Source organism: Hylaeus anthracinus, unplaced genomic scaffold, assembly GCF_026225885.1.
Source record: "Hylaeus anthracinus isolate JK02 unplaced genomic scaffold, UHH_iyHylAnth1.0_haploid 12000, whole genome shotgun sequence".
NCBI classification, from domain to species: Eukaryota; Metazoa; Arthropoda; class Insecta; order Hymenoptera; family Colletidae; genus Hylaeus; species Hylaeus anthracinus.
The window spans coordinates 4,997,477-5,010,809 of NW_026534347.1; the positions used below are offsets into that span (position 1 = coordinate 4,997,477).

The 13,333-nt window shown below is 37.1% G+C and overlaps 2 protein-coding genes across 3 annotated transcripts; one reads left to right on the forward strand and one right to left on the reverse strand.

Annotated features, from left to right (window-relative positions):
• Positions 1-7,047: 7,047 nt before the first annotated feature.
• On the forward strand, positions 7,048-8,115 carry LOC128890287 (troponin T, skeletal muscle-like). The gene is made up of 2 exons (XM_054148634.1): positions 7,048-7,349; positions 8,000-8,115. Exons 1-2 carry the CDS (start codon positions 7,223-7,225, stop codon positions 8,113-8,115), a joined length of 243 nt encoding a protein of 80 aa, XP_054004609.1. The 5' UTR covers positions 7,048-7,222.
• LOC128890282 (uncharacterized) lies at positions 7,888-11,952 on the reverse strand. Of its 2 annotated transcripts, none has more exons than XM_054148628.1 (5): positions 11,771-11,952; positions 10,741-11,081; positions 10,346-10,539; positions 10,031-10,274; positions 7,888-9,757 (listed from the first exon to the last, which is right to left on the reverse strand). In XM_054148628.1, exons 1-5 carry the CDS (start codon positions 11,900-11,902, stop codon positions 9,217-9,219), a joined length of 1,452 nt encoding a protein of 483 aa, XP_054004603.1. In that variant the 5' UTR covers positions 11,903-11,952; the 3' UTR covers positions 7,888-9,216. The 2 variants fall into 2 exon arrangements, with proteins under 2 accessions (XP_054004603.1, XP_054004604.1); XM_054148629.1 differs by having other exon boundaries at positions 10,741-11,077; positions 11,771-11,885.
• Positions 11,953-13,333: the final 1,381 nt, after the last annotated feature.

Sequence of the window (13,333 nt, forward strand, 5' to 3'; positions counted from 1 at the left end):
TCGAGAAAATTGCATGTAAATACTATTTAAAATTTTCAAAAGTTTGAGGTACATGTTTGTTTCTTTTATTTAAACATTTCAAGCTTTATTCCAAGCTTCTTTAGGTGTACAAAAGAAAGATACATAAAGATTTACATATCTGAGTAATTAGTCTCGCAATTAGAATCGAATTAGAGACTTCTGAGAATATAAATATCATTGATTATAAAAGAAGAAGTTAATAAACTAAAATTTCACACAAAAGTTGTTTGGTAAATTTATCGGTGTACGAATACATTCTACACCCACTGTATGTATTCGCAAGGTGTTTAGGGACATAAGAACCAACCTAATGGAAAAGTGTATCAATTTTCTTCAAATCTACCTCAAACATTAATTTTAATACGATACCATTTACTATACATTCATATCGCGATTCACGACATTGTTTACTATTCCTCGTCCCCTAGGACGAAGGCTCGAAAGCCTGCTCCTTTATCGACGTTCAGTCTTTCACCCACAGATGGTTTCTCTCCATTACCATCCGGTCCGCCGCTACAGTAAGGTCTGTCACAGTATTCGCTGAAATTCGGTTTTCCCTGTCCCTTCCTCAATTTTCCTTGTCCCTTTCCCAGGTTTATCGCTCAACCCCGACGGACCACCGCCGCTTAATCCCGCAGGACCACCATCGGATAATCCTGGAGGCACGCCACCTGGAGGATCTCTCTTGTCGCTGAAATTCGTCTGGTCGGTGAATTTATTGCGTCCACAGGCGAGAGACCAGCGATTGTTCACCCATGACGGCGGATCTCAGCTTCTTTTCACGCGAACGTCGACATCAGCCTGATCGAGCGCTAACGAGGTGGGAAAAATTGATGAAAAATTGCTGCAAGAAATTTCCAAATAATTCCGTGAGGTCGGCGTTGCGCTGTTTTCAAGTGCGGTTGGTTTAATCGCACGAGTTCCTTCCATAAGAAATTATGATGAAGACGTGTTTGATTCATCTTCTTGTACGATTTCGTCTATTCGAGAATTAATTTAGTCGAATGTCTTCTTCTTGTTTGATTTCATACGTCCAAGAATTAATTTAGTAACAGAATGTCTTCTTCTTGTTTGATTAAAATATTTCGATGAAATTATATTGAACAAATTTTAAATTGCCAAAGTTATAACAGTTTATACGAAGGGGTGTCTCGTTAGAGTGATCGAACGCGAAACTTTAGATTGACTGCAGTTGGTCAGCGAATATTTTTATTGCCGTCTGAGTTAGGAATTATTAGAAAGGATGAATAAAAATTTAATATAGTGTACAAAATATATTTAATATCACATTTTATTATAAAAATAGTGACTTAGACGATAACATATTAATTATATATCTTGGTACTCAGAGCAAGGCGCTCTAAGTTTGCTTGACAGTGAATGGGTTAAATGCATTTTTCTCGAAACGCTGTTTTTCTCTGTGAATGCTGTCAACCCTCTATAGTGAAAATTATGTTAGCTATGTTCGATACAAAAATTGAAGATTGCTCGTGTCACCATATATCTTCACCAATTACAGATTACACGGAATAATATTAAGCAAACAAATATTATTTCTAGTAATCTATACAAAAAACCATATCCATAAGCATTTTTAAATGAAAACAATCAACTACTGACACTGATCGAACGTCTGTTAGATGAATGAATATAAAGAAACAAGTGTCTTTTACTTTGAGATACGCTCAAAAGTACTTACAAAATGACCTGACCCTTCGATTTGCAACAAGAAGGTTCGACAACGAGTATACTCCCAGATCCTTCGACAATCATTATGCGCAACTTATTTCTCGAGAAAATTACAAAGTTGTCCCCAGAAAAAGATAAATTTCATGGACTACGTCGCAGTGGAACGATGTTCCTAAAAGATAACAGTTTCACCACCCCCTTGATTCTCGGGCGTTCAAACTTCCATTAGATCCCGCTAACGAGCGAAACTTCGTTCGAACACCGAACACGTCGCGAACTCGAAAGTCGCATTCCTGCAGCTCGTGACTGCCTAGCATGCGTTCGTTCTTTTTTTTTCCCTCATGGTTCTCGATGGAACCATGGAAATTCAGCATAATGTAGGCTATTCACGCGACGCCGCTAATGCTACCAACGAAAAGCTCACTGAAAGTGCAACGAGTGTACTCATAACCGTGTTATTGCCACAGCACTATGGGCGATCATCCGCTGTTGATAAACGACGAAAGATTGGCAGTGTCGAGGCGATAGGGAAACCATTTGATCGTCCAGATCTTTAGTTTGTGTAAAGAAATATTTATTAGTTGAATATCACCTGTGTGGACGTCGAACCTTTGCATTGAATTTATATTTCATCTACGAATATGTCTATGACAGAGTGTTTAGGCAGTAAATTACTTGCTGGTTGATCACACTGTAGTCTTCCTGGAGGAAGAGACCTAGAAGTTAAGCAGGATGCGACACTAGCGCCGTCTGGTAGTTCTTTCGACAGGAAAGGTCGAAGAAGTTATGAAGGAGTACGACACTAGCGCCTCATGCGGCTAAATAAAATCTAAGGGAATGATATAACGTCTATATGTGAAATAACGCAACTTACTCGGTCTCTTAGCAGTAAAAAAAAAAATTTATTAGTTAACTATCACCTGTGTGGAAACTTCAAACATCGAAACTTGGAATTTTTAGTTTGAATTTTGAAAAAGAAAAGCTTGATTCTAATAACGACAATAATTAAAACAAGCGCAAATGCCAAAATAATTAATTGCGAAAGTATAATACTTATTAAGTGCTCTTCAACAACAAAAAAATCCTATATGCTTCATCAACCATTTCCTTCAATAATTTAATACTCGCAATAAGATCTTGATTTATCCCTACCTTAAACAATTTTTTTTAAATTCATACATGTTTATAATTTCAGAACTCACGCGTGACAATGAGTATAAATAAATTCAGGATCCTAGACACGCTGTCAAACACAATCAAATTCCCAAGAACCGTTCACGTTTTCAATTTCCATTCTAATAAAGAAATAGAATAAACGCGTCATCATACGCAGCTTCGGCGTACCGTAAAACGGAATAACATTTTCCCTCGGAAACTGATAGAAGCAGAGTGACTGTTGCCAGGTTAAAATTGCAATTTCGCCGGTTATTTAAAACAGCGAATTGAACGCAGCCACGATACCATTTACAAAACAAAAGAGAATTATATTTCGTGTCGCTCGACGCGGTTGAAAAACTACCCGAAACGTCTGCAACGTTCCTGGTAATTGAGATTGTTTTCGAGGGAGAGACCCCGTTTCGTTTTCGCATTTCGTCGTTACGGGAATTCCGAAAAATGGATCCCATGCTTCAGAAGCACAGCGCCAAGCATGTATACAAAGTACCAGAAGGGTTGAGGGAACTTTGCACCGACATTTCACGCGAGGTAATCACGCGCCATATTTCTTGGAAAGTTGCAGTCGCTCGAGTTCTCCTTAAGTGTTTTCGATAAAAGATAAAAATTACGGTTTAAGTACTGTTCCTTGTCGCGAACATCAGATTCGAGCGATTTTTCTATTTAATGCATAGCTGAGGTTAATGATACATTTGTTACCTGTCGTCTTGAAGATAATAGAGCATTTGACACTTGCACCTCCGTTCGTAAATCATTGGACACTTACATATTAAAAGAAAATTTGGTTGTATAATGTACCATTGATGTAATCATTTCCATTCTTGTATTGCATAATTGTATCTGTATCATAATCTATTGCCAGAAAGACATCATTGATGGATATCAGTTATTAATTAACCATCCATTTGTATTCTGAATATTTGTAGTTGGAAACTCAAGAAGCAGGCCATCTTCATCGATACGATGATTATACGTCATTTAATATTTTCAGGGTTACAGTATTAATTAATCATTCACTCTGTGATTGAAAACAGGTTCTCCGATCGCAACCAGCCAACTTGTACGGTTTTATTGCCGAATACGCGGATACGCTTTTGATTACGCGTGAAAATACGAAAAGTAAATTGTTATTATTCGTTATTAAGCTCTTCGTAGACACCAGTTTCGTTCAATTTAAATTATTAGATATTATAATTAGACTGAAGATGTTTATGGAAACTGATATTTTTATATACACAGATGAAGAAAAGAAACGAAAATTAAACTAAGTATTGTCTTCCTCGTTTTTCCATTTCCCATAAATGCATAAATATCCGCAGTCTAACAATAGCAATTTAAATTGTGCGAAACTTTGGAAGGACCGTTCGTGGAAACCTTTGCAATCGTTTCAGTCGCGGTGAAAGTCGTAAACAATATTTTACTGGGAAGCCAAGCAATTCTTTCCATACTTTACCGAGCCGGTTTCACTTTGGACCAGATCGCTGTCGCAGCTCCCTGGATTCAAGTAAATTGTATTGTCGCGTGCTAGATGCTTATCGATACTTACATGGTACATTTCGCCTGCCTTTTTTTCTTCGCAGAAAGCGTTCCGAGAGTACTTGGACGCGGTCGACATTCAAGCGGCGCAGACATGCGAGGGTAATTGAACACTGAACGAATCCGTAAAAAAGGCTGACTTATTGTTAGAGGGAGTCACTATGCTCAGCGAATTGCTTTGAAGCAGGCGTAGGTTAAGGGAAGCTCATAAAAGTATAGTAGTACAAAATGACAGGTGTATTCTTGTTCTAATTTGAGAGTCAATTCAGTATGTTTGCAAGCAATTCAAAATAATAATCTTTTGCAGGCTTTTGTTAATGAGTAAAAATTCAGAGCCTTGTCGAGCGAACTAAATATTTTGTACCTATTGAATCTTTTTTATGATCTAGTTTGCCATACTTTTCATGATAGTAGTGAGAAATAATAAGGGAAATAATAAGAAATTCAAAATTAGAGATAAAGATACTAAAACAAGAAGTGAATATAGCCACATATTTTAATATGTAAGTGAAAGAAGAAACTTCATTGATTATATGGCTTCAACGCGAATTTTGTAGAAGAAGATTGTGTAAAAATAATAACACGAACGCTTTATTTCCAAATATTATACTGAATTGAAGGATAAAAGCATGTTTTATATTCGAGCACAGACCACACTTGCAACCAACGATCCATGATATCGATACGAGATATCCTAGAAGCGACAGGATCAACGCGCGAGGATGCTGAACGAGCTGCTACAGTGATACAAGTGAGTTTTTTTTTTTTTTTTTAAATTGCCACGATTCTTTAAAACACCGTATAATACATCCAAGTATCTATATAACTGAACATTCAATTTCTAAACCACGATTTCTAAACCAATCAGGCTGCGTTTCGCGGTCACTACGAAAGGATGGCTCTGAACGAAGCCCAAGGGAAGGTTCAGTGGCAAAGGGCGGTAACAAATACACTGGACATCCTGAGGAAAGCTGGTGCCACGCAAGCGGAAATTTCAGCTGCTTCAAGATATGTAAAAGTAAGATTCTCTTACACGAGTGCAATACCATCAACGATGACCTGAATCGATCATTGTTGCGCATAGTTCGCCTACCGTAGTTACTACATAAGAAGAAACCAGAGAATAGACGCTCGTAAGTTTTTCAGTTATATGACGCATTAAACGCTTTACGTAAAGAAGAATGTTAACAAATAGTCAATTTTGGGGTAGCTATGGCGCTTAAATTATTGATAAAGCATCATTCGTTAAGTTTCGAAGAGTTATTAATAACGTTCCCATCGTATTGCCGATAAATATTAGAATAGTGATTTCGAATCGTTGGATTCATTCATGCTTTTCTCAATAAGCTACCACAAAATTGACTATTTCTTAACATTCTCCCTTTATATGAATTGAAATTGGTCTGTCCATGTTCTCAGCGGACACGGAAGAGGAACTCAAAAAGGACCCCCGCATATTGGAGACTGCCGAAGCCATTCAAGCGGTTGCTTGGATGGAGATGATGTACCATGACTCGGGATTGACGTTAGAAAAGGCCAACGAGGCTGCAACAGTTATTCAAGTAAAATTATGTTTTTAACCGACTTCGAAAAGGAGGAGGTTACTCAATTCGACATGTATATTTTTTTTTTTTCTACATGAATAAAGCTGGCTGATGTACGGTTTAGGGTTACAGGTCTGTAGTGAGACATTTGAATCGTAAAAGAAATAAAAACTACTCGATACAAAAATTCGAATCGCCTTCTAAATTATTTGTGTTGTGATGATACACAAGGAATTTTTCGAAATTTTTAAAATAATAATACAAAGTGTTATCTTTGTATCTTTATAATAGTTTTCGAGACATTTGTTACGTTATCTCGTAAAGTCGTATTTTGAGATATCCGCGTTTAAAGATTTAGTCAGAGTTTTTACTAGAAAATTCTACTACAAATCACTGAAACAGCTTTCATTTTTTCAAATCAAAGAGAGCCTACAAAAAGTATCGCATGAGAAAAGCAGGGTACGATGTACAACAGTTACAATCAACAAAGTCGATGGTTGTCGATGCTGTTCTCAGTAGTTTGCATCACAAGGTTTTCGACAGAGTGACATCGCGCGAAGACATCCCTGAAAAGTATGGCACTAGAGAGGAGCTGATGATGGCCAGCACAAAAGTTCAGATGGCTTTCAAGGAACACTTAAGAATGACGCGTTTGTCGGAACAACGTATGATACTTATAATTCCTAGAAAATCAATTTTGTGTATTGATAAAATTCCTACTTCTTCGATCAAACAATCTAGTTTTATTTAATGATTGTTTTCATATCGTAATATGAACGACAGTTTACATCAACCTAATTTATCTAAAGCGATTCTATATTCAAACACATTGAGAAACAAATTTTAATCAGGTTACTTGGAAGCTGCTGCAGACGAAGAAGAAGAATTCGTCGAGGACGAAGGTAACTATAACAATTTCATTCAACATTTAAATTCGTTGAAAGGTTACCCTACCTTTACAATGAAAAAAAGAATTAAACATTATTTATTAAATGGTAGTTTTACCATTGTTTTTAGTATTGTTATAAAATATTCGTAATGATATCCTCTGTGTCATGCCTGTCAAGATACCGTAACTGGTTAATTACGAACTCATACCTTGTTAATAAATTCGATTGAAAAATACTGACAGCAAATTTACGACAGAAACGGAGGACGTCGTGATCACGGAACGCAGCCCAGATTCTGAACACCATCCACTGGAATCGGAGGCGAAGTCTGAGATAGAATATACAGAAGAACAGTTGACGGAAGCGGAAATGGATGAGCAAGAAGCGTCGGAAGTCGAAATTACAACGGAGCTTTTGCCTACGAGCGCCGAACCACAATCGGAACTAGAAACCGAGTATCCGTCGGAACCGGAATTTGAGGAAGAGGCAGCTGAAGGTAAAGAGAAAACAAAGAGCCGATAGTAAAATAATTCTTCAAGTCGTAAGAAACTAAAACCCAATCTTTTTAATTTCAATATGGAGGGTGTTCTAGTTGCAGAAGGTCATTAAAACATCTCCCGTGTGTTTTATGATACCAATAGTGTCTATGAACTGATTTCAATGATTTAGGAAGATTGTTATGAAAAAAGTATTTTCCTACTATCATTTGTTTGAGTTTTTTGAAAAAATGATTACTATTTTGGTGTTCACGATCAGCTGAAGCTTATGACACAGGTTTTATCGAATGTACTTTTTTATACGCTACAAAAGGTAGCATAAAACAATATATGTTTGCTTAGTATAAGAATGTAATGACCCTGAAGAGACTAGAAAGTAATGAAGTTAGGAAAAAAAAATGTTTCTTTATTTTATATTTATTTTGTATCTGATGAATTGACTTACGTATTGATGGGATCAAAAGTGGTTTAAAATTAATTTATTCGAAATGAACTTAATGGGATAGTCTGTCCAAGAGTCGAAGAATTACTTTAATTATTTTTCTCACAAGCAATTGTAAAGTCTGAAAGTAATTAATAATATTTCACGGCAGTATCCACGGAAAGAAATTTATTTCGCGCGAATCAATTAATAACGAAACTGTTGCAGACCAAGAGAAGGGAGAAGAAACGAAAGAACCCGAGGAGGAGCACAAGCACGAGGAGACAGAGGAGGAGCCAAATGTTGCCCAAGAGACAGGTACCCCGGGCGATGCGGCGGAATGATATAAATGCCCTCATTTATTAACTTTATTAAAGCAATATACCTCCAAAATAAGTTGATTAACTTTATTAGCGTAATATACTTTAAAAAATAAGCTTGCTGAACACCGCCAGCGCATGAGTTTGTGTAACGGAGTCGTGTCCTGTTGGTGTGCATGTACCCTTTCTCTTTTTAAAAAAAGAGTACATGGAAGAAAATGAAGCACAGAATGAAAATTATTCGCTCGGAAACTTTACAGCAGTTTTAATGAAAATTCCATAAATATAAAGTGGCCAGGTATACACACACGCGTAAAAAGTAGAAAGCAGACACGTGGAAAGGAGGATTTTAATTTCGTGAACATTTTTAAGGAGTTCTCTCACTTTAAATGTTTAAAATGCCGAATATTGCTTAATTATATTTTTTTGAAAGAGTAAGGTGTCTGAAATATGTCTGTAAAGTATCGACAAAGTTGGGTTTTTAATAAGACTGTCGAGGGTTGATTAGAATGGTTACTTAAGTGTTCGAAAAGTATTAGAAATTGATTTTTATAAACATTGTGTAAATGAATTTTTATTTTTATTTATGTACCGATGGACTATATGAATTTTTCGTTGAAACCAATCAAATTGAGATTCTGGTATTAGAGAAAATTAATTTTTTTCTGATATTAACCCAGAAATTTAAATTATAAAATGGAAAAGAGAATCAAAGGACAAAAGATTGTGAAGTCAACTTCAATCTTTCAGTCTTACATAAGTAAAAGCTTGATCTGAATCATCTTTGTTACTTAAAAAATTATAAACGTGCTATTTGTAGTATCGAAGTTGACCCAAAACAGAAATAACATGTCTGATAAGATGTTTTTACCTTTATAAGACTTAAAGACTTGAAGTTTTCTATTAAACCGCCCCATTTTGTCAATTCCAAATATTGCATAACCCTTTAAACCGTTTTCGACGTTTTCGACCGAACTGAAATTTCCTTGCAAAGTACAGATCAGAGAAAACACCAGGACATCTTAACGAACGTTTTTATAGAAAAATAGCAAATAAAGAACAAACGGAAGGGCTAAAAACAATACTAGTACAAAAGCATAACGTACGGTCGAGATTTGTTCGGATTCAAAATGTGTGTCTCCAAGGTGTACCTTTCGCTGAACAACAAGTCCCAGTCTTCACTAAACGTGATCTCAAATTTTTTAGCTGATTATAGTCACCCCTGCACGCTTTCCCTATCGACATACGATTGTCTCGAAACCGATAGTTGTCGCTGTCGAAATATTTCTCTCGTTGTTTCGCGTTTTCTTCCATTTGACTAATTTCCGAGGTGAACGATTTACAGCATTCGTCTTTGGTCCTTTCGTCCATGAATTCTGTTTCGCCCGGCCATTTCTTGTGTTTGCACCTCTTGCTGGCCTTGTACTTCTCTACCAAAATGCACAAGGAATCCTTGTGACTGATCGTGGCCACGCAATCGTCGTATTCCTCGTCGTTTTGCTCCTGAACCGTTGATACATTCTCCAAATCTTTCAGGCAACAATCGTGATGGCAGAATGACTCGCACTTCGCTTCAGATTTGTTGCAGCAACCCTTCTGCCGGGTGGCGTTTGAGGAACAGAGGCAGGTGTCCGACACGAGACGTGGTTTTTCCTTCGATAAGCAGCTAATTAGAGAAAATAATTATCAATGATAATGGATCGTGCTTATGAACAACGTATTAGAATAAAAATATGAGATTTTTCCAATGGGAGCTTTAGAATATCGGGCTTCTTATTATAACAAAATACGTCTGTAAATAGTTAAGATCTCTTCAATATGTACATAATATTCAGAATTATGCACTTCCCTGTTGGGAATAGATTTGCTAATAAAATCGAAATAAAAATTCGGTTGAATAATATTTTCCGTATTTGTTTCTTAATAAAATATATTGAACCTGTGGTGTTCCTCGTCGTAGCGCTGATGACAGCAGTTGTGAAGATGGTGGCACCGATGACGATTCTGAGAACGACAATAATCCCGTCGGGACCGCAACAAATCAACGGTGGAGTGTTTCGCGCAATGAAAATCGTGAGTACGGTGAACAGCAATCGAATCGTTCTTGTGCGAGTCGAACAGATTCAGCTTCGATCGCGAAATACGATGATCGGATTTCTCGGCGCTGGCTCCCGCGTTGCAGTCTTAAACGAGGCGAAATTATTGTGATAATTCATCCCGACGTCATTCGAGAACGCGAAGAATTTCAACTTACTCCGTTTCTCGGACGAGCTGTTACCTTTAACGCTATCTTCTTGATCGTGGGCTCTGTCGTACAGAAGATTAACGGAATCCAATTTGGTCGAAGTTTCTTTCGGACTACGCCTTCGTGAATGGGAAACCGAAGTGCGGCCACGGCTAGAATTTCTCGACTCCGATATAAAACTTTTCGTCGTTTTGGCGGCGCAACTGGAAACGAAAAGTGTAAGAACTTTCATCGCAATTGTGGATATCGAACGATTAAGAGTAACCGTAAGTGTGTCGTTCTTTTCAAATATTAAAAATATTGTTATTTGTTGACTTGCAAAGAGCAAAGAATTTATTCGTCCGGCTATGTACATGGCGAGCAATAATAATTTGTCTCGTGCGGAATCAAAGAAAGTATCGTACCTTTCTGGCTGCACCGATTTGGAAAGATCGCCTTTCTTCGCGATCCCATTGTACTCTTCGTTTGGAACGACGTCAAGCGCATCCCCGGCGCTGCATTGATCTCTGGTCTTGAAAATTCTCGACGGTTCGTTGGCTCTTGCAGCCTCGTTGCGTTTACGACAGCAACTGCAGATTATTGGTTTCTGAAGTAAGTTCTCCTTGATCGTGCTATTTTCTTCGCAATCGTCGCTCCAGGCTGGCTTAGTCTCCGCGGGACTCGACCTTCCGTTTGGGCATTTCTTCGATGAAAACGTCTGGTTCTCCTGATCGTTCGGGGGTTCGTTCGCCATGACGCTTTCTGTCTGATTCGAAGCGTCGCGAGAAACAATAAACACTTCAGTGACAACGCTTTTAGCGATACAACTCTTGGCTTCTATTCTGATTTTCACATGTAAAGAACTTTCCCGTTTTACGTTAAATATACAGAGCGGGCTGCGTAAACTGTTAGGAGCTGTATTTCTCGGAAACGATTGGTAATATCGAACAATTTCGTTTATTTTATTTGCGTGGAACGATGTCCTAGGAAGACACCGAACCGTATTTTTAAATGGAATACCATATCAATTTTTGTTGTTTTATATAGTGCTTTTAATAGCGAACAATGTTTATATGAAATAGTTTTTCATATTCTAAACAGTTTATGAAATATGACAACAGATATCTTTTGCTGAAAGGACTTCGATGCGATGTACTAATACGTAAAATCAGTAATATGAAAATTAGTCGTCATTTTATTAAATATTCGTAGAATATGCAGAAATTATAAGGTAATTTATTTAATTCGCTATATCACCGACCTCTGTCTAAAGAAAGTTCAAAGTTTTTCCAAAAATCATTTGCTAGACTAGAATACCCCCTGAATTGTCTTCAGAAAACCATTGACGAAGAAAAATGGATAACGAATTTAGAAACGACTCTGATGCAATGTACAGTATCGGTTATTTACATGCATAAACGTGACCAAAAATGTAATACGGATGGTTCTAATTACCTTATCGAGATTAGTCGCGACCTCTTGGTTACCGTATAGACCGTAATTTTTTGGGAACTTGCGCCGAGCACGTTGAAAAGCGATGGAGGCTGCGACGAGTTGGTGGGACGAGGACGGGCAAACCTGGGACATCGCTAAAGTATAAGAACCGATTCGATCATTCCCCTGATTTTACCAAGTCTGGATTCTTGTGTCGACGACGAAAGGGTGACTGAGCGATGAAGTGAGCCACGCTCCTCTTGTAATTGATTCGCGAACATCGAGTACGACACTCTTATCGATAACAGTTATCGACAGTGGCCATAGAAATTGCGTTACTTTAACCATCTGCAATCGGAACCGTTTCGTTATAAAATGTGCAAACAGGAATTTTTACTTGTATAGCATGTAATTTATTGTAGCGGTACTTGAGCTTGTATGAATGTTTAGACATTGAGGAACATACTTATATTAGTAATCAATATTTTATTTAAAATCATATGATTTTATTTCTTATATTCACAAAAACGAATGTATTTCAAGAAAATCATATAAACACATAACTTCTTTGTTCCTTACTCTATATTACTAAGTATCTTTAATTTTTATGATAGTAACAGTGGTGTGAATAAAAAAAGACGATCTAAACGTTGTTAAATGTTTAAAAATCCGACTGCATTTCTTTTCTATCTTATTATTCTAACTGAGAACTAAAGAATAAAGTCACTGATTTAAGAATTCTCCTGAAAAAAAAGTCTAGTTCCATGTTTTTCTAAAAAGGTTTCAGTTTACTACTCGCGGTCTGTTTAAGTTGCAAAGTTCAACTTTTATCTGATCTTACGACCCCACATTTTTTTGTTCCCTTCCAACGGCTATACCAACCCCGAAGACACCAATATAAGAAACAATCGAAATTCTAAAATGATTTAATCGTTGGTTAATCAACGTCGCGACTAATATTTTTCGAGGAATCGTATTGCTGCCGCAGAATGGCATGGTCTTCTAATTAGACAGTGTAACGGCGCCGTTTTATGGCACTCGATTCCATTGCACCCTTAACCGCACACCTTTCCACCCATATAACGACGGACAATTCAACCCCTGTACGGCTTCATCGGATTTGTATTAAACAGAATTTCGTTCGGCATGAAAACCTAGGTCAATATTCGATCACCGCACGTACCATGCTGGAACGCTTAACAACTTTAATTAGAACTATGGTCGATTGGTAGTAAAAACACAGCCGTTTTAACGACGTCTGTTCAGCTGAGATCGATAATAACGAACGCGCATTTAGCGAAACAGCTTTGGTAATCGTCGGAAACTATATTAGAAATAATCCTCTGTAAAAAAGCATTTCGACGGAACATTTTGTAATGAAATATACTTATACGATTTGCTCCACGATATTCGAACCAGTCATATCAGATTTTTTTTATTGCAATTATACAAAAGTGTTAAGAAAAAAAGAGGTAAATGATTGATAGAGAAGAAAATTGATAGAATTTTTGGTTCGCAATAAAACAGCTTTATACGAAAATCAAGTAGTCAGGAATTTTTAAAAATAGCTAACAAGAAAAATGT

Coding starts and splice junctions, on each gene's coding strand:
- LOC128890287 (XM_054148634.1), top strand. CDS start 7,223: ATGGATGAGCAAGAAGCGTCGGAAGTCGAAATTACAACGGAGCTTTTG. Junction 7,350..7,999: donor TGAGGAAGAGGCAGCTGAAG/GTAAAGAGAAAA, acceptor AAACTGTTGCAG/ACCAAGAGAAGGGAGAAGAA.
- LOC128890282 (XM_054148628.1), bottom strand. CDS start 11,902: ATGTCCCAGGTTTGCCCGTCCTCGTCCCACCAACTCGTCGCAGCCTCC. Junction 10,540..10,740: donor AAATCGGTGCAGCCAGAAAG/GTACGATACTTT, acceptor TTTCGTTTCCAG/TTGCGCCGCCAAAACGACGA. Junction 9,758..10,030: donor TACGACGAGGAACACCACAG/GTTCAATATATT, acceptor TTCTCTAATTAG/CTGCTTATCGAAGGAAAAAC.